Source organism: Coptis chinensis, chromosome 9, assembly GCF_015680905.1.
Source record: "Coptis chinensis isolate HL-2020 chromosome 9, ASM1568090v1, whole genome shotgun sequence".
NCBI classification, from domain to species: domain Eukaryota; kingdom Viridiplantae; phylum Streptophyta; class Magnoliopsida; order Ranunculales; family Ranunculaceae; genus Coptis; species Coptis chinensis.
The window spans coordinates 29,703,875-29,726,023 of record NC_141464.1 but is presented as its reverse complement, the minus strand read 5'-3'; the positions used below and the strand labels follow the sequence as shown (position 1 = coordinate 29,726,023).

Below are 22,149 nucleotides of genomic sequence, written 5' to 3'. Positions count from 1 at the left end.
AAAAATAAAGGGGGTTGTGTAAGTACCCTCCGTTCTACACTCACGATTACCGTGTCCACATACCAAGTCGTCCTCCTTCAACTCGTCCCCACACCATCGATCGTTACCCACGACCCAACACCCATGTCGTCCACAACATCGATTCTGACCATTTATGGAAGCAAATCAACTAGCGCAATCTTGGAGCTCAATTAACGCCACATTAATCAAAGAGACATTAGTTTTGTAATAATAGAATAATGGCGAATCATCAAGATAGCACACAAGGTGGATCTACACTTCATAACGGTCCAGAACAAATATGGAAAGTCAACTCAAACATCTATAAATAGAGAGAGATGAACTACATAAGGCTTGATTCAAGTTTACCCCAAGAAATTTGATACGTAGGCAACTCTTATCCCAAAAAGAGTGCAGTCATTCCCAATCTAACACATCATCAGGTCGTAGACCAAAATTAACTAACATCTACAGGATTAACTAACATCCTGATTCGGCCATGATAATTGCACATTGTGCTCCAACCGGCCATGCCCTTTAATTTTGACCCATTCAACGGGTTTTCGACTATTTTGCCCTTATTTGTAATACTCTCTCTCCTCCTACCACACTCCTGCCACACTCTTTCTCCTATTTGTACTTTTGATGTTGACATGCGCAGTTATAGTTACCCCTTAGATTCTCTTAGCGATACGTATCAGTGATTTATGACCGTTGGATTTTGACCCACATAAAATAAAAAATCGTGGTAGTCATTTATACCATTACACTTAGCTATTGTGGAAACCAGGAAGTAGCAATTTACTGGTCTACTATCAGCAAATTTTTAGTAGTGCTTGTTGTACGGACATGAAACAACTTTTACCTCGATTATTGTGGCAAACTCTATTTATTTTTACAAAGCTCCAAAGCTTTATGTTTTTTTTTTTACTTCTTCTTGATCGTCTTCTCTTTCTCAATTTTTCTAAAATTTTTCATGGAAGACAACAACAGAAATCCGATAATGGTATAGTTCTCATTGTTTATTGATATATTTTGAACTTTGTTTTGTTGTCTTCAGTGTCGGTTTGGTTCTAGGTCTTCTTGGGTTTGTTTTACGTAGTTGTGTTTGGATTTTTTAAAGTTTCAATGGCTATGTATACCCTTTCCACGTTGATTTTGTTCTTATTGTTACGATATTTATAGAAGCTTTACTCTCATTTATCTTTATTAGTTATTTTAATTCCTATCTTGTCACTTACCTTTCCAATTTTCCATTTCCATTTCCATTTCCCATATCTTTATATTCTTTATTGAATAACTCGTCTCTCACAACCAATTAAATTTTCCATTTTTAGTAATATTTTCTCATAATTCACATGAATTAAAAAAAGAAAATTCATGTTTTTTTTGTTTGGTTGTGCTTATATCTTCATTAGTCATCTATAAAAATCCACTCAAAACATCAGCTCAAGCACACGATCTACGAGATCGCTCCAAAGTAGCTCAACTCATACATCCTCACGCAGAACGTTCCATCTAATGACATCATCTTTCTTCTAGATGCAATCATTGTCAAAATCATAATTACACAATCCATTACGGCAAAATATGAACCACTATAACCACTCCCCATCATTACATAATTTCTACCAACACCATTCACACACTCTTTCTCAATCTCAACCCTACATATGTGTTTATCAGCACAAGTGTTGTGTAGATCCTCATGATCAACAACTATAAATACTCCCTGCATGAACTACGTCAGACTTGATTCTACTCTCCCCCAGAAGTGAGAGGTAGATACTTAGGTAATTCGCTCAGAACGAACTCGGTCTTTCCAATCTAATATCTCTATTTCCTCCACTTTAATCACAAGTTGTAAAGCTCATACTAAATAACACCTTTACACTGTCTGTATGTAAGTTTTCTTTAATTTCAAAATTAACTTTACTAGAATGGCTTTAGTTAAAATGTTGAAGGAATGATCATAGAAGATCTAAGCGCTACAAGCCTACAATTCAAAACACTTTATACTACAGCAATGCCGAATGTGGTTCTAAAATAACAATCCAAGCCGGTAACAAAGATATCTCCTCGATCATTTATAAATCAAAACCATGTGCTACTGACTCATCAAAATTACGTACAATCAAGAATATGGGAATGCGCTAAACCTTAAACCCTGAAATCCAAACCGTAACTTAAAAATTATTTTCTTTTTGCATCCATAGAATAATGCAAAAAGTACTTGGACCGACATCGAGTACATATATATTGGAACTTGAGTCCCTAACAACAATATTAATATCGAAACCCAATATTTGGGTAGGTGGCCAACCTCGTTCTCGTTGCGTGCATGGCATGGACTCTTCCCATGAGATTTTTAAGCCATCCCAAAGATCCACATTCAACATTACAGGCTTTGAACACTGCTCTTTTTAGTTTCTCTACAAGTATTTTATACAACCAAGATACAAGCCATTAAAATATTGAAAAAAAATAAAAGTTTGAACCCTAGCTTGGACTTGCATTTGGACTTTGAACTCACTATAAAGCTGACCTTATGCCTTCAATTTTCTCCTCTTTGTTGTTCAACATAAAGATATATACTCAAGAAAGAAAGAAAGCTAGACAAAAATGGTGCTTATTATGAATTTTATTAGAAGCTTAGTAGCTGGATTTCTCTTCACTTTGCTTGTCCTTGGGGACTCTCATGCACATACTCAACAAGGTAACCAAATTAGATCACTATTTGATTATTATTTGTTATGCAGTAAATGATATCAGTTCAGCATATACAAAAAGTTACAACTGTTTGCTTATATTAACCTTTCTTTTGTAGCTGTGGAGACCATAATGGTGGTAAATGGAGGACTTGCACTGAATGGAGAAAATGATGTGTCTGCTGATCAGGTCATTATTAAAGTGCTATTTCAGTATATAAATATCACCAAAACTATATTGAAATTAAAATGCTGATTCCAAGTTCTGGTTGCTGATTTGTGCGCCAATCAATGTTTAGGCCAAGTGTATTATAACTTTATAAGTGTTATTCTGCACTTCTGCTATATGTTGATTGCAAAAAGAAAGTTTGATACAGCATCATTTTTGGCCACCCTCTCATTCATTCAATCCCCTGCATTCAACACTCACGACAAACACTACATACCCTAGTCTATATAGGTTTATTAATTGTTATTATCATGCTAAAATTGAGTACTAAACAAAAAAATTATCTTCTTGAACTCTTATTGGTGGTTCAGGAGCTTTTGGATGGTGTTCCAGCTCTTACAATCTCAAGAAACAAAAAGCTTGGTGGAAGGAAAATGGTGATGGATGTTGCGTTGACAAAAGAAATAATAATCAAAGATGCAGTGCTAAATGGAGTAACTTCAAAGACTTCAGGTGCAAACCATTCTGTTGGAAAATCATGTGATGACCATGAACGGCTGGGGGTATTAAATGTAAAATGCAAATTGATTCATATTTAGACACTTCTACCACTGAAGCAGATCAAACGGATTAGTTTTATAGTTTTGTGTGTTGACTATCATATGGTAAAAGTGTAAAACAGCACCCACCAACGCACAATTGATGAAAAGATAAGAATCAGCTTAGGCTGTTTTGACTAGCTGAGTGAAATACCTTATATGTGTATGTATGTATGTTAACAGAGATTCTATGCCTATAGAAAAGTTTTTTGATGACCATGTCCAATTAATTTTGTTTATTAGTATCAAATTGCTATATTATGTATTTATATTTTTCTTAATTAGTGTGTATGTGTATACACTGTTTAGCCAGATTTGATATTTGATACGAACATTAGTTATATGGAATCTGCAATGTGATGCTTCATATACTAAAGAAACTAATTAGCTAGGCTGAAGCTAGATGGTTTCAAGGATCAATTTGAATATTTGGACATGCTTGAATGCAAGGGATACGATTTATACTTCAAACAGAGTACTCAGAGGATCACATAAGAAGATGATGAATGACCAAGTAGGCATCTCTCTTTCTCTCTCTCTCTGGCGTGCTCCATATACGGTATACATACAATACATGTTTTCAGGGCAATTATTGCTCATTTTGTTGCTGAATAGATTCAGCCAATCTACATTACTAACAATTTTCTTAATCACAGAACGATCACAAATTAGCCACAAAGAAAAGTCTTCATAGTGAACCAGTTGATCTCTCGATCAGGAACAATCTCAAGTCACAAAAATCTGCCATTTATCATAGTGGCAGCTCGCAACCGGGAAAATCGGTCTCACGCTCGATGAAGCATTGCATGAAACTACTGAATACTGAAAAGCTCCTAGAGGAAACCATTGATATTGTCAATTTGATGCATATGGATTACACTTGGGAATGGAAACTGTAAGAGAATGCCTCCAATCAACAACTATATACCTACGGACAAAGACAATGTGAAGCCATAGACAAAGCCTGTTAGGCTCAAAATTTTGTTCCATAGCAAAGAGTCACTTCAATTCTAACATCTAAGTAGTTTTTCTTTATTTGTTTTAGCTAAGTTATAAAAGCATAGCGAGGTTATTATGGTTATCCCCTATAAAGATTAACACTGTAGAAAGCGTACACTAATGTACATCAAATAGTCCTTTCTGTTTCGCCAAGTAAATTAAATAGTTATTACTTTGTAAGTTCTTTTCATCACCCTTAAATAATCAGTTTCAAGTCTTTTGTATCCTGATGAAATAAATGAAGAAGCCTGCTTTTGAGAAAGTCATGCTGGTCTTAAGTTTTTGAAATATTAGTTCATATTATAATTTAAGTTATTTCTAGGCTCAGATGTACGTCACATACACACAAATAACACAAAATCATTATATGGATAGGAGAGTTTGTGTTGGAAAACAGTCGGCAAGAAAACACAAGAACAACAATGAAAACTGGAAACTGAGGCGCGGACTAGGTCACTCTCTTTAAGATATTAGCAGTATGTTCCTCCCGTGCGGACATACACGGAACCTCCAGGATACAATAGCTAAGCGTCTTGATGATCACTGCACAACAAAAAAATCAAAACCGAAAGAGAAAACTAGAACTGATAATACTGCCATTATAAGTGCGGGAAGTTTTTCTTAAGGAGAAAAGATGCGAAAAACTGGTGTGTCTTGGACTGCTGCATAGCCTGGTTTTTATAGAAGATTGGTAATGTTCATTGGTTATGCGAAAAGAAAGTATCAAGAGCCCCCGCCCAAGCCCAAGCCCAATATGATAACACTCAATTTAAAATAACCAACATTTTGTTACTTTGATCACATAAAGACTCCTTGTAAAAGATTTTGATGAATGCGTATTTTCTAACTTTTGGAACAGAAATTAGTTCGTCCACGTGACTTTACCATGAAAAAATGGAATTTCATGCCAAATGCTTATTTGGGCGCGCTAGATCTTGCCAAGCCCAGATAATTTGATGTCCAATCTTCCACCTTACTTGGGCTACATTTTAAGACATCGGCATGAAAGGGGACGAGCCCCATTGATTTGACTATCCATAATCACTAGTTTTAGAATCCATTCTACGAACGGTGACATTATATTAAATTATTTTGAAAAATATTTTTCACTATGTATGCAGAGTTATAAAATATAAATATTATATTAATCACTCATCTAAATTTTTTACAACATTAAAATCCCACTCTCAATAAAAAAAGAAAGAGATCACCCTTGATAAAACATTTCGACTTCTTTTTGTTGTTTAATAGTTGTTTAATAAGAGAAGTTTGATTAAAGTTATGTAAGAATGCCCAATGAGACAAATATCATATTGAAGCTACTTGAATATCAAGTCATTCTCAATCATACGAAAATAGATATGATAAACTAAATTTTAACTGTAAAACTATACTTGTCGAAACATTCCCAATACAACTATGTTTTGAGACTAATTCAATGCATTTCCATCCAGTTTTCAATTTCATGTTAATTACTTTTTTAGGTTAGTTCAATGCATTTGCATTCAGTTTCTATTTTTCCGTTAAATATTTTTTAAGTTTGGTCCAATGCATTTGCAAATCCAGTTTTTGATTTCCCGTTAATTATTTTTTGAAGTTGGTTCAATGCATTTGCAAATCCAGTTTTCGATTTCTCGTTAATTATTCTTTGAGGTTAGATAGTTCAATCTATTTGCATCTCGTTTCCGACTTTCAGTTAATTATTCTTTAAGGTTAGTTCAATGCATTTGTATCCGATTTCTGATTTCTCATTAATTATTACTCTTTAAGTTTAGTTCAATGCATTTCCATCAAGTTATCAACTTCTCGTTAATTATTCTTCTTTGATGTTATTTTAGTACATTTGCATCCACTTTTTGATTTTCCATTAATTATTCTTTTTTTAGGTTAGTTCAATGCATTTGCATCCAGTTTTCGATTTCCCGTTCTTATTATTATTATTTTTTTAAGGTTAGTTCAATACATTTGCATCTAGTTTCTGATTTTCTGTACATTAATTATTCTTTTATGTTAGTTCAATGCAATTGCATCTAGTTTCCGATTTTATGTTAATTATTTTTTTAGGTTAATTCAATACATTTGCATCCATTTTTTTTATTTATCGTTAATTATGCATTTGCATCCAATTTTCGATTTCCAACTATTTATTTTTTGAGGTTAGTACAATGGATTTGCATCTGATTTCCAATTTCCCATTAAGTCGTTATTCTTTGAGGTTAGTTCAATGCATTTGTATCAAGTTTCCGGTTTCCCGTTAATTATTTTTTTTTGTGGTTTAGCAGTTACATCTAGTTTCCGATTTCTAACTTTGTGAGATCCTCAAAAAATACCATGAAATGATATAATAACATGTGATAAGTAATAGCATCATACTCTAATTTGTAATTCTTTTTCCAAATTGTGTATGTTTTAAATTGTCTAATTTGTAATTCTTTTTCCTAATTGTGTATGTTTTAAATTGTGTATATTTTGTGATTTTAATTCGTGACATTCTAGCATTTCCCAAGTTATAAACGTCTTGGTAGTTTAATTGTGATTCTTTTTAGTTGATTTTACATGCAGCAGTTTCAAAATTAATTAAAACAAATATTGGTAAGAAAAACTAATGACAATAATTAATAACACCACTAATATTTTCCCTGTCGTATATATAACATTTTAAAGAAATCAAAAAGGAAAAACAGTGGCGAAGGTTTTGTGGGGGCGGTGGGGCCAAACTAGACATTAGGAAAGAAAAGCAACAAAATAGAGGACGAAGGGAACAAACGGCTCAAAAGGCAGCTCCCGACGCCTCTTATATAACTAGAAAGAATGATTTGCGAATATACATGAAATGAAATGTAACCAAGGAAGCTTTGTATAAAAATAATCGATTTCAATTAAGGGTCCGATATCAGAACAGTAAACAGTTTTACAATGATTAAGATATATGAAACAACATTTTTCTTGTTTCATTAAATCAGAACTTTGCAAGAATAATTTCCTGCATGAAGTCTTCTGGTGCTGCAAACACAGATATAAGATTATGTTAGATATTCGTTCACATAATGCAATATTGAACATGAACATATATCAGAAAATTATTAGAAATTATTTGGCATGGTGCAGCACATCACATATTGCTAATAACTTGAGCTAGGAATACTAGCTAATGATCAAGTATCAATCTAAACTCTAGAGTATTTATGTACTTTTAAAATAGCTGGAGGCAGATTCTAAGCTCACCTTTTCGTCCAGTGAAAAAATTGAACTAGCCCATTTCCTGGTGGAGAAACATTTCAACTCCACTCACAACAATGACTCCAATAGCCTCTACTTCTTTTAAGAGTTGCATTTTTCTTGGGGTCTAAACTGGATCAAACACAACCTGGTAAACTCCCAAGGTCTCCTAAACAAACAGATACGAAAATTTTAGCTCCAACCAATGTGATTGAATTGCTCTAGTTGGTTCTAACAAAAAAAATTGGATTTACTGTAGCAACATGAATCATATATGTATTTAGATGCATTCCTATGGGGGTAGCATTTGCAAGTATTGCTCCTATCTCTAGATACCTCTCTCAGATATACACTGCCTAAGTAAGTGTGTGTGTGTGATTAGCAAGACTGCAAGTGAAGGTTACCCCATCATTACTTCACTGCCTAAGTGTACATAATATTTAGTATACATGTAGTAGGCTTACTTGATCTCGAAATTCCTCCTTAAATTTGGAGGTGCATTACTATGATGAACAATAATATTAGTAGCAAGCTAACTTAAGTCTGAAATTCCTCTCCAATTATAATTGACCATTCCCAAAATAGATAATGAACTAACAACAAACAGCCCAACCAAATAGTTTAATTTAAATGCAAAACAATTTTAAGCACATCATTTATACCATAACCAACAGCACCCAATCACAATGTAAGTGTATTTGGCTAATGGTGTGACCTAATACCAAAGACAAGCATTGGAGACTAATCCCATATTAGGGGATTTTGCTTTCCAGAATTCCAGAAAGAACCACATCCATAAGTAAGGTAGTACAGTTGATCTTGTACCAAGATCTTTGGTACAGGTAGTCTATCGTCGTCGAAATTTGCCCCTATGTCTCTGTTTTATGTGGCTTGTGAAGGCTTTTGTTGGGTATGAGTAAAATTCATTACACTCTAGGAAAGTGATTTATTTATTAAAGTGTTAACATTATCAGTGTTCTTTTTATGGCATCCAAACCACTAATAGGCCTGAATATATCTGTTTATTGAAGAACACTTGTTACTTGAACTAAAAGTCAGACACAAACATTGGCTTGCACTCATGGTTTGTGCTCATCAGACTCATCCTTGAAAAAATAAAATGTGTACGTTCCGCCACTCAAATTGGTCTAACACATATACAACGAAATCATATTGTTATGCTGTTCATAGTAAAACTACATTGGAAAATAGGTCGTTTCAACAAATCAGTCTATCTTTGATTCAATAGTTATGTCTAAGTGATATTAGCACTATTCAATGTTTTTAGAACTTTACTTACTACGTGCTAAAACTCATAATTCCTTACTCACGTGTTTTAGTTGGTATACTCGAGTAAGGGTTTCGTTCCAATTCCTAAGGCAAGAATCTATGTAATCAAAACTGAAATCTAACACTTTGGAGAACTGAGTGAGAAGAATTTTTGCAATGATATGGATTTCTTTTTCCTTGTTGTTTTCTTACAAACTACTTTCTACAATCATTAAGTTGAAATTATTTGATGTTTATGAGAATAATAAAAGAGATAGAAGATGGGAAAATGGTCAATCACACTCATGCAAGAATTAATACATATTCTTAGGACTCCAAATCACTACTTCTCTAATCCATTTTTGGTTCATAGGAAACCCAAAACGAACTCGAGTCTTGATCCCTAGCACCATATGTTTATCTCTAAACATAACATGCTAGCATGTGAAGTAAAAATGATATTTCATCTCTGAAATGTCATTCCAACGCACCTAGTCTCATTTTCCACCGGGTCGGACAAGCATAGAATTTTGAATTCTCCAGGTCTCGTCTGCTGACTAGCCCAAAGTGAAATGGGTCGGCGTGCGAGTTAGACTAAAGTTCCGTGCTCTACTTTTGGTCAGACTCCGTCATTTTGTGATGGGATGTCAAAGAAAACCCTAACTTCTACGTAGTGAGTCTAGATTCCTAAAACATACACTGATCCTCACATAAGCATCCTTAACCCTCTCCTGTGGAGGGTTTTAGCTAATGATCCTTGGATTATTTGAAAATTTCAAGTTATATATGCTAATGAGAGAGAGGAAGAAGAAAATAATACTAAATAAAACTGATTTACCTAAGGAAATGATGAAGTTTTATTTAAGAACTAAGCATGTTCCCCATTAACACTATTACAAGCTTTTAACATAAAAACAAAAACTAAAAACTAAAGACAAGACAAGCCATTGAAAAGGAAAAAGGAGTTAATGCTAAAATCAGCCCCCCTCATACATATGAGAGCTTTCTCCTCTTCATCTCACGTGAAACACCCCCCTCCATTAACTTCCATCTTATCTCCAAACTAAAACCATTTTGACACCTTGCATTTTTTTCATTATTAGCACATAATTCCATCTAACTCCATTAATTGCATGCAAAGTGTCCACTTTGTGCCAATTATTTGCACATTTGTCTTGACTTGCATGATAACTCATCAAATCTTGCAAGTCTGCATAGTGGGTCCACGTGTTGTGTCTAGTGGCGAGCCGGTCTTTTGGCATTTTTACAACTTCCTGCCTTTGTGTAGAGTTCGTCGCATTGATCGTCTGAGCAACTCACTTGCCGAATTTGGAGTCCTAGTTCAAGAGATATGAGCTTTGGAAGCTTGCTGTTTTTGTGCACGTAATCCCGTTTCTGACCTGATTATGTCCTATTTGAGTCTTTGGGCTTTAGTCCGAATTTGTTGGGCTTCACATAGCTTAATCAAAAAGCTTTATGTATACTCCCTATTTCGTGCTTAAATACTGGCTTTATCATCATTTTTACATTGGTTGCTCCAACCTGCAAAAACACAAAAATACGATTATTTCATGATTATTAAGCACAAAATTAACCGAAATGTTACGTCTCTACGAGGTTTTATAATCCAGTTTTAGGTGATTAGCACTAAGTGTAAGAAAAAAAGGTGACATATTGTCATGTCCAAGACACTTAGCCAAAATTTAAATATATAATATCCATACAGGTGTACGGTAAAACAATAATATAACCATTATAGTTATTTTTGATAAATCACATTTTTACATTTGTTTATTATAACATCATGCCAGATAGGTAGGTTAGAAGACTTACTTTCTTTTAGATTTTAAAAATGGGATACACGCAATGGAACAAAACTTTATAAATTGAACATAATGAGAAGAAACCAAATACTTGTAATCAGATGTAACACTTACAATTTGAAGAACGATATCCTGGTTACCCAATCAAGTGCTTCTACCAGTTGGATACCCTGGAAAAAAAATCATTGATTCCAACACGATCTGAAATTGATGGAATTATGTAATACTTGTGCTGAGTTGGAGAGAGGACTCATCTAGAAATAACCTGCAACCTAATCATTTTCACTTATGCAGTAGCATATGGTCATGTGGGTTCTAATTAATTTAAGCTTATATATTATTGGCATTGTTGCAGACTTGCAAACAATGTTAAGATGCTCAGGATTACTCAAGACAACACCTGACTTGGTAATGCAGATGTTGTAGGAAGTTCATGTCTATTTGGTCAGTTGCTTAGGTGTCCATCTGCAAGAAACCAATTGCAGTGACAATGTGATAACGGGTTTCAAATGGTGTTTTATGCAATTGTTCAAAAAACAAAGTGAACTGTGAGTATGCTGCAAGCTTTCCTACAATTTTCAAGTTTGGAATGCACAATAACTTAGCTCCTGTCCCCTCTTGCTTCCTTCCTAGCAGTTTCCCAATTTTTTTCTAATCTCCACTGACTTATTTGTACTACCCTTGCTTCTTTGCGCCTCTAAATTCATAAGTGGTTGGTGTTGTTAACTTTCTATATTGTGCTAATACCTAGTAGTAAACATAATACAAAGTTGGGATAGAGCATTTCAGCTATTACACTCAACACTATAAACATTTAATTCAAGGTACTATGTTCTAATAGGCTATTAATAATGGCACAATCAAAACGATTTAGGATGCCCTTCGGGTTTTGTTATATTGTTAGGATCATCTTCTCATTTTCTACAACATGATCAATGGTGGCTGATTGTCATTTCAAAATTTCAATGATCCAAAGAGGGGGTCTGACTCAGACTATCTTAACATTCCACTACCACCTAACTCAGTGATCCAAACATACCACTACCACCAAAAATCCTAGGTGCGTAGAAAATAGCACAGATAGTGCACAGCCCACAAAGTCAAAATGAAATAGAAAGTATTAGAAAAAACAGTTAAGCTAACAACTAACACCCAACTTGATAAAATCAATATTCATTTCAATACTAATGTCGTTACAACACCATACCTAATGGAAAACAAAATACTAAAAAGCTCAAATTTTTTGTCCAACAGGTCAAAAGTTTCAACACTTGACTGGTATAGATTGATGGCAAACGGAAGGGGTAGTGTGCTCGTCAAATTAATTTACTTAAAATACAAAATATACTTGCAGATCGAGATTTCGAATGATAGACTCCAGTGGTTGAGTGTGGCGAATTAACAAGTGATAAATTGCTTTAAGAAAGTAAAACACATTGATTAAAATCAGTGTAAAGAAAATAAACTGGTGCAGTTCTAATAATAGTTGAATCATGGTGTTCATGAAAGAAAAGATAACTTGCCAGATTTCTAAGATTGAACACGATAAAATTAGTGTTGGAAACCCTTCGATTGCATAGATCTCAAATTCCATTTCTGAAAATATATAACGAATATGATGAGGAACTAATCTTCACCATCAGAAGTTCAGAACCAAACCCAAAAAATTAAAATCAACACTCCTAATAGAATGACTTCAAAATAATATTAATAATAAAATAACTTGATTTTACCTTGCGATCATGGAAGTTGTGTTCAGAGTTTCTCAACATCTTGATTTGAGACGATAGAGTTCCGGGTGGGGTTTGAAGCAAAAAGATCTCACCTGTTAAAATTCCTAGCCAAACCCAAAAGTTTAATGAGGTTGAAAAGAGAAATTAATGACTTCTCTAGGTGTCTGATTCGCTTATGCAGTAGCCAAGCTTACAGAAGTAAGCGACAAATATTGAGAGAGAGAGAGAGAGAGAGAGAGAGAGGAAATAAATTGATTCGTAGTGTTCGGGGGAGGGGTTTAACGAAGGGTAAACTTTGATTTCTAGAGCTCAAAACGGGTAAACTTCCTACTTAGTCTCCTGAGTTTTCATAATACCCCTATCGATGTGGATGGGCTGAGAGCTCAAAAAGGGACTACTATATATATATATATATACTAGTTAAGCAATAGTACAATAAGAACGTTGTAAAGAAGGCAACTACTTATGGCTTGAAAAGAAAAATACCAATGTTTATTAAGGATGAAATGTTACCTATGTTGCGAATGTTGATGGTGCTAGCCATATTGCCCTTGATCTGTTATGTAGAAAGCTTAGTCAATTATATTCTTGAAGCCACTTATTACTGTTGAAAATTGAGTAAAGAAACAAAATTTGCCAAGAAACATTTCCATGAGGAAATCAACCGGTCACCTTTAATTTTGCTAGTGTTCATTTCAGTGATATGCACTGATTCAACAATTAATATATTCATCATACATGCATGTAAAACAACATGAAACACTACAAAGATTTACCCACAAATCACTCCTTTACTTTCATGTCGGTGATATCTGCGTAAAGATATCGAAACCACATCAATGTAAGATGCTATGGCAGCATCTAAAAGACATGGACTACTTTAAGCATCTAATTGTTACTTGATAATAACTTGATTTTTCTAAATTTCATAAACTAATACCTTGAACTAATTTGTATGACCGCCAAGATATATGACATGGCTTTTATGGCATTTTTCTACAAAATAATTTCAAATTAAGTTTACGCATGGCTTTATAGAAACCGATCTTAAAGAAGATGACTTGCAAAGTTTCATCACAACTCTTTCTCTGCAAAAAAAGAATAAAAGAATATAAAATGTTCATAAACCAAAATCAATAAAATTCCATCAAAGATCATAGTCAAATTACAAAATGTATCACTGGTGTATTTTCAATTGATTAAAATTGGAAAAAAAGATGAGAACACTCTAAGTTGAGAACATACTATAAAGTTTATATATTCAAGCTTAAAATTGCCCTTGGGGTCTATTAAATAATAGTCACATTGCACCAACAATGCTTTATATGGTATTTAACACATGCAAAGCTTTCGATGATAAATTCACAGTTGCTATAACATGTTAAACTCAAGCAATTAATGTCGAAAACATGTCATTATTTTATTAATCATAGTAATGGAGCACTTACATAAGCATTAGGAAACCTCAAACGTCTTATGGTCACTTCCAATTCTCTGTCATGATAGAAAGGCGAAGTCCAGTGTGCTTGCTAAATTAAGTCATCACTTCTAACTCTGAAAATTAATTTCTTTGGGCTTCAATTCATTTGTCAATCGAGTTGGTTGTCTGGATACAATTCAAACTTTCTTATAAAACTTGCATCATAGGCAAATGAAACTTAAAGCAGAATCCAGTAATGTCCACTCCATACAATGCCAAATTGCCAACTTTAATTTAAGCCAAAAGAACAAAGGAATTAACTAATGAACAAAGAAAAACTTCTAAGAGGAAGGAAGAAATCATATTTTTAAGAGAATGCAAGGAATCATGTAAGAACTCACAATAATAAATATGTATATATGTTGGTGTTAGCTTCGAAAGGCACAATTATAGTTGCTTGAAAATGTTTGATGGCTTTAAGTTTCAAGAATTATTATTGAGGCACGATGGATGGAGACTTTTGTAGTGTAGGTTTCTCAAGCAATCAATAAAAACTGTAAAAGAGCAAAAGATCTCACCTGAAAAATTCCTCACCAATCCCCTAGAGTCTAATGATGTTGAAGAGAGAAATTTGAAGTTCAAAGTAACTGGCAAAGATTGAGAAAGTTCCGGTGTAGGGTTTAACCGAAAGGGGTTTTTTTTTTTTAGCTCAAAAGGAATATGTTTTAGAGAAGTAAGTTAGTAATATTTCTTTTTTTTCTCGGAATTAAATTTTTAGGTGGACGTCTGACTTAAAACCATATAAAATTAGTACTTTGAATGCAACAGATGAACATAAATTTAGTTACCTTTGGCTTGTAAATATTGGAACATTGTGTACATCACAGCTTCTCATACCGTGTAAACTGCAAGGAACAAAATAAGATTGATTATGCACATTGATTATAATTATTAGGATGATCAAAATCAGACCCAATCAAGCATATCATGTTAGACCCGAAAAAAAAATGTTGGTTATACATTTAATATAGGCATATTGAATGAACTATTAGCTAGTGATAAATGCGTGATTTTCAAAACAAAATTGAATGAGCTTTGGTTCTCCTGGATCACATTAGATTCAAAAGTCTCAAACATGCAATCTCCATGACACTATGATTCACTACTAAATACATATCATAATAAGGAAACATTCTTTCCTTTTGTACACCTATATCAAAAAGAGTTAAATACATGGTTCGAACTGGGGACATCGTTCGTGTATGTAAAGCAAGCATGATGACCACTACACTATAACAACTTTATCACATCTAATAAATTTTTTGGTAATATAGTACATAAATTATATATAAGGTGCAACCTCTACAGCAAGTTATCCCAGTTCCATAATATAACAATGTTCTAAGTTATACATAGGTATCTAATGATAGTTCTCTGAAATTGTGAATCTTAGATAGGAACCATAATTTTTAGCGGGCCCCGATTTGTTTTTCTTGGGTGATCCTAGAGTAAATGTATAACTTAGGAAAATGTGCAAATTTATTCCAAATCTTTCGTCAAGAAAAACCTTTGAGTGGAGAGTTGTTATGGATTCATTCCCTTTGTGTTATAGGTAGAGAGGCCAAGCACTAACCGGCCTGCAAAGTTGCTAGTGCATTAATGCTAAAATCCAAATCCATAAATGAGCAAGAGCCAGTCCTATTATACACAATGCAACAATGACAATATATAGTTAGACAAACCAAATATATATACTAGTGTCATATCAAGAACAAAAGAGTAAGCAAAGAAAAACACTTATTTTTTCATTACGAAAATTTGATAACAAATTATATAAATGTTATCTTTTGATAAAGAAGCTTCTAAGAGTCCTAAGCATCTATAGAATTGTAAACAATCAGGTGGTATACCACACACTGAAGTAGATCCCTAACTAAAAAATGTATTTGTTGCCTATGATAGCTTATATGTAAACCAAGTTGTTTGAGAGGTTATTTTAGGATAGATTCTTCAATGAAGGAAGCATATACTTTCTTTGTGTGAAAAATGAACAACATAATTTATATCTTCAATTTGTTCAATAAGAATTAGGGGGGTGTTATACATTTATATCTATGACTATATAGAGATCTCAGCTCAACTATTCAGGTTGACTACTTGTATGTTGGGCTAGCTTTGAATAGTCTTGGCTTCAATTCTAAAGTAGTTGGTAAAAAATGAGGCCATGAGGGGTTTAGGGTGTTTTAAGGTGTTTCCCTTGACATGGCTAGTCCATGACCAATGGCCTTCAACCATTCCTACAACCCAAACTTGCATAATCAAGCTTAGGATAAGGAAAAAGGTTAAATCAGAAAAAGTTCTTCTTATTACTTTTCAAAAATAACTACCGTATCATTCACATCTGGTGATTCACTGATCCTAAATGAACACTTCCCTTGTAGTTGTCCTAATTCTAAAAATGCCTAAGAGTTGCCTTGTAGAACAATTTGAACCCAAAAGAGATCCCAAGAGTCGAGTTTTCACCATAGCTAGTGAATGTACTACTGGCTTTTCTTCATCCTATGGCAAGCTAATGCATTGTTTACTCCACTGCCTATATACATAACTCTCTATAAAGCTTCTTTTTGAACAATTACATTAAGAAGTAAAATGCATTAGCAAGTCTGCCATTAGGAAATTGTATATAGCTTTTGTTATTAACACATCTTCACTCCATAGCAAGTATCAAGGAACCTCGATCTATCAAAAGTATAACACTCTAATCAAATTGAAAAAGAAAGACTTAAAATGAAAGTAAAACAATATATTAAGAGTAACTCACTTGCAATTCATCTCATACTATACATTGGTATACTTCGACCATCATTGCAAGTGATATGGGCAGTGAGAAGAACATGAGCATCATATATCTATTATCAGATAAAAATTCCTCTAGCAGTCAAACACTTCTAACAATCGAAACAGAAAGAAATTTAAGACAAACTTAAACCTTTACTGAATAAAATATTCTAAATGGATGTCTTTTTGGGTAGCTAGAAACTCAACCAACATAATTGCATATTATCACACTATTTGAATTGCTTGCCATTAACATTTATTTGTTCCAAACTAAAATGTTTTTCTCCACACTCTTTTTCAAAATAAAAACTTAATCTATTTTTAGTGGGTGTTTGGTTCTCATTTTTTCAAAAAATTATTTTTTCTTAAAAAGCATTTTTATGAAAAAATATTTATTCTAAAAACAGTTTTTGAATAAACATGTTTGGTTGTGATTTTTCTTAAAAGCTATTTTATCAAAGCAAATTTCTTGAAAAACAAGTTTCACCTAATTATCATAAAACTAGTTTTTGGGACCAAAAAATGTTTTCTCTGTCGTTGTTGCGGTTGTTGTTATGGACGTGATGGGTGATGTATAGTTAATTGTTTGGAGAAGTTTTGGGGTTTTATCTCACAAAGGGAATATATTTGAGAGACCGTGGGTTTCCAATTTTTGGTTAATACATAAACTTCCATTTTTCTCTCCTATTTCTAGTCTGATTTATTTTATGTAATCTTAATTATAAAACGCTCAGAGAAGGGAGTCCCTCGCTTGAAACGTTCATAGTTTGTAGAGTTTAAAGCTTCATTCTAATTATATTGAAGCGTATAGATTAGGAAATATGAACCCTTAAGGCTAAGTCCGGTGCGACAAAACACCAAATAACGGAAATTGTAATCCAATGATGCGTTAAAACGCTAACCCGCCAACACTATCGATATAAGTTTACCCATCTATACCGCCAGTTTTAACAATATATACACTGCACACCAGTAGAAACTGCGGCTAGAAAATTTGTTTGACCAAATTTATTTTCAAAATCTTTAGTTTTGTTGAATTACATTTGTATCCTTATTATTTTATTTGTATACTAAAGAAAAAAGGGCAAAATGGGAAGGAAAAAAAATTTCCATACGCCTTTAGGAGTGGCGGCTAGTTAGTGTTTTTTTTTTTTTTTTTTTTTTTGTTTGTTTACAAACCATTGTCAAAGGCAGCTAGGGAGGTGTTTTTGTTTTTTTTTTGTGAAAACCATTGGGTCTTCAAACACTATCCCACTAACCTTATGAACTATTCTATTGTGGTTTGGTTATTCCTACAGGCATTCCAGTGCCAATGCAAAACTTGGAAGAGAGAAGGGATCGTGTTAGTGTGTCTACACCATAATATATGAGTACAAAGGAGTTGCTCAAAAGTATGACTCAGAAGGATGTCTGTAGGAATTGCTCAAAATTGTATGGACTTGGGAGAGCTTTCCCCCCGACCCCCAATTACTACTAATAAAGGCTCCACATCAAACAAAGAGCACACAACTTTTTAGACTTAAAATCTTCTAACAACAAAAGTAGGAGAGCGAGAGAGAGAAAAAAAGTAGTTTCTTTTTACTATAAACATTGTGCGATAGTATCTACCTGTGGGTTTGAAATAGAAAACATTAGGCAGAAAACAGCTAAAACAAAAAAAGGCTAATAAACCACTAATATCTAATAGAACAGTCCATGAAGAAGTGCATATATGTGGTGATTCCCATTCTTACTGACCATTTATGTAGAAAATTTTAGATACTATGTGTTTATGCATGAGGCCTTAAATGATTAAAGGGTAGGGGACCCCGTTAACAACCTCGCTTGCCGATAAAAAAAAAATTGAAATGATAAAGTATGAACTCACGTTTGAGCATGGCCGAGGTTGACCAACTTCATCTTGACCTACAGACACGATTCAGTATGTGAGAGAATGCTAAAGAAAATAGTAAATCTTAATTTGGAATAACCAAAATTTCTTACTTCCCATATCTAACCCATATCTAAAGTAGAATCAAGTTCCATTTCAATATTTCATCTATCAATGGGATTTAGTGAAATGTTTCTTATATTATCTTATGCACAAAATCACTGTGGTGACTCCATACTCAATTGACCACATAACAGCAAAAGATGTGTGCAAGCATAGAAAGAATACCTTGAGACTCCCAGAATCGCTCACCAAGAAGTTCAGAGGTATAGTGACATATCCAGAACTTGTGATGCTAATTCATCTTCCTCTTGTCCTGATTCACTCCTTTTCTTATAAGCTTTGACATTACCATATATAGCCTTCATAATTACCAGTCCATCTATTTCTAGTTGCTTATTTCTCTTCCTATTGGCCACATTAAGCAACAATTGCTGAGATTTTTCAGCTGTTGCCCTTGCCTCCTGGACCTACATAAACCAAAAATAGCACAAAATGTCTAAGTTTGAAAAGATATAAAATTAGCATCTCCAACTGAAGTTAAAGTACAGTCAGTTTCCAATAAGAGAAAAGTCAGTTAACATTGCTATCAATATGTAAAAGATAATAACCACTACTAAGAAGGAAACTTTCTCAATAGTATGCCAATTATTTATAGCAATACAGAAAAGACCAACTTGATTGAAATGTTTGTAAAAGGATTTGCACCTAAGTACACTTTGTACCTTTTGTCTCATTTCACCAAAGAAACAGCGGCTAGAAAATTTGTTTGACCAAATTTATTTTCGAAATCTTTAGTTTTGGTGAATTACGTTTGTATCTTTAGGGAGGTGTTTTAGTGTTTTTTTATTGTAAAAACCATTGGGTCTTCAAACGCTATCACATTAACCTTATGAAATATTCTACTGTAGTTTGGTATGATGGCGCCCCAAACCATTGAACTTAGCCTAAGGAGTACTTATTTACCATCCGCTAGAGCAACTACAGTTGCAACTTACACATTAACCCACGGGAAAGCACCAAAACTGGTATAACTTTACATACAAGCATATACCTCGCCATATTTGTATTAACTATAAATGAAAAAATAAATGTGTTATACACTCGTCTTGTTTATTCAAAGAGGCATGTGGCAATGCAAGTTCTGCACCTAGCCCTTTTTCCTAAGCTTAACTATATATTTCAATTGTCGTTTTATCCCCACGATTTGAGCCACCATTTCTAAGCTTTTCAAATAATCTTCAAGTTTATCATGGTGATAGTGGCAAAAACATCAATGCAATTGTTAAGACACAGGAGACCCTCAATATTGTATTATGTTATCCTCACTTGTACAAAATCTTCTTTGTATGTAATTACAACTTACAATGAGAAAGTCTCACAGATAGGCATTTGGGTAAAAAAAGAACCCATAAGCTGAAAAATGATTAAAAAAAAATATGAACTACTCAACCAATTTACTGGATATAGAGAAACTACCTGGGTATAGTCATTTTTCATGAAAAAACTAATTGAATGAGCAAAAAATAACTAAATGAGTTTGGGAAAAAATAAAACTGTATATTGTAACAACTTGCTAACATGTTGTTATTCAATAATCTTGTTGAACATAATGTAACCTAATTGTCATCATCATAATTCTTAGCCATCATCTAACCGTATCCACAAATTAGAGAAATCAACTATCCACTGGATGGGATAAACCCCAATTATTTATATAAAGCCAGTTGGCGTCAAAAGAGATCCCAAAACTAATGAGCAAAGAAAAAAAAATATTGTAAGAGCAAGGAAGAACTCATCAAGTTTGTAAGAGGATGCAAGAACTTACAATAATAAATCCGTATATATGTTGGTGTTAGCTTTGAAATATCAACCACGGTTGCCTAAAGTTGTTTGATTGCTTGAAGTTTCAAGAACTATTGTTGTTGAATATGTATTTTGTGTAAGTCTATGTTTGGGTTTATTTTCTAATTTGAAAGTTAAAGAAATATTGTTGATTTCCATAAGTGAATGAGTGAGCAAAGAAGAAAGGGTTTTGGTGGTGGGAGAAAGAGGTTTTGTGGTTTTCTTTGGCAATGGAAGTGTTTTAATTTCTTGGGACTCTTAGGCTGTGTTTGTTTACTGGCAAATGGGGGTGGCAAACCATATTTTCCTACTAGATACACCATTTGCCAGTGTTTTGCTGCATTTAAGGTAGTGGCAAACACTATTTACATTTTGCCAACAAATGAAAATTTCCCACTAGAAGTGGGAAAATAGAATCTACCACCCCCCCTAAACTCTTTTGCCAGTGGAAATTTGCCACCCATCTATCTCTCGAGTTCTTTTCTCCTCTCTCTCATTTCAGAAGACGCATCTCTCTCCCCACTCCCTTGAGCTCACCAGGTATGCCTCTCTCTCTCTCTCTCACACACACACACACAGTGTCAATTGATTCCATGAATCAATTTCATTTTTTTCCCCTCTCTTGCGCAGATCGCAAATTCATGCTCTTTCATTTGATTTAGTATGTGAAGTATTAATCATGAAATTAGTTGGTGTCATCAATTTTTCTGTTAAAAATAAATTGATTTCATGAGTCCATGAGGATGAGAAACATAGTTTGGGTTTTTAATTGATGTATCCAAGAAAAACCGTTTTTACTTTTTGCTTGAAACTTGTTTGAAACATAGGGCTTTAACCAGGAATAACAAACACAACCAAAGGTTTAAGGTATGTGTAGTATGGAGATTTGTGAAAAAGTTTTTCATAGGGAGATATATAATTAAAATGCTTGATAGGTAATCTATATATTGATGAGAAAAATAGAGGTTTGAAAAACTTTAGGCCAATAAGAGAATGGAATTCCACTTTGACTGAAAAAGTTCTACTCAACTATGTGATATGTCTATTCTTCCTCTCAACAACACCATTTTGTTGAGGTGTGTGAGGACATGAAAACTGATGTTTTAATCCTGATTCAAGAAGAAAATTTTCAAATATAGTACTAGTAAATTCACCACCAGCATCTGACCTAAGAATTTTGATTTTGTTGTCAAGAAGATTCTATGTTTGAGCTTTAAAATGCTTAAAGACAACATAAAAATCAGATTTTGCATATAAAGTATATACCCAACTATAGTTTGTACAATCATCAATAAGACTTGCATAAAACTTGAACCCAGATGAAGTAGATACAAATGGTGAAGGACCCCATAGGTCTACATGAATAATATGCAAAGGAAAGCTAGTTCTAGAATTAGACCTTTTAAAAGGTAACTGATAACTCTTTCCAAACTAATAATTTTTACAAAAAATTTTTTTTGAGTCTTGATGCAGGGGAATGCCAAATTTCTGAATGACTTTATTGAAGATAGATGATGCAGGATGTCCTAGCCGCTGATGCTAGATGGAAGGAATGGTTCTTTCACCAATGTATGCTTGAGACATTTTGCCATTGAAT

The 22,149-nt window shown here is 33.6% G+C and overlaps 1 protein-coding gene and 2 long non-coding RNA genes across 3 annotated transcripts; 1 reads left to right on the top strand and 2 right to left on the bottom strand.

Annotated features, from left to right (window-relative positions):
• The first annotated feature begins 2,557 nt into the window (after positions 1 to 2,557).
• On the top strand, positions 2,558 to 3,695 carry LOC147475496 (uncharacterized). The gene is made up of 3 exons (XM_086583623.1): positions 2,558 to 2,716; positions 2,828 to 2,898; positions 3,249 to 3,695. Exons 1-3 carry the CDS (start codon positions 2,623 to 2,625, stop codon positions 3,474 to 3,476), a joined length of 393 nt encoding a protein of 130 aa, XP_086439749.1. The 5' UTR covers positions 2,558 to 2,622; the 3' UTR covers positions 3,477 to 3,695.
• A 6,167-nt stretch (positions 3,696 to 9,862) lies between these two features.
• On the bottom strand, positions 9,863 to 12,672 carry LOC147475495 (uncharacterized). Its single transcript, XR_015208857.1, has 3 exons — positions 12,520 to 12,672; positions 10,901 to 10,956; positions 9,863 to 10,505 (listed from the first exon to the last, which is right to left on the bottom strand). It is a non-coding gene; the product is annotated as an uncharacterized LOC147475495 (long non-coding RNA).
• A 1,032-nt stretch (positions 12,673 to 13,704) lies between these two features.
• On the bottom strand, positions 13,705 to 19,266 carry LOC147475494 (uncharacterized). Its single transcript, XR_015209040.1, has 3 exons — positions 18,936 to 19,266; positions 18,645 to 18,682; positions 13,705 to 14,844 (listed from the first exon to the last, which is right to left on the bottom strand). It is a non-coding gene; the product is annotated as an uncharacterized LOC147475494 (long non-coding RNA).
• Positions 19,267 to 22,149: the final 2,883 nt, after the last annotated feature.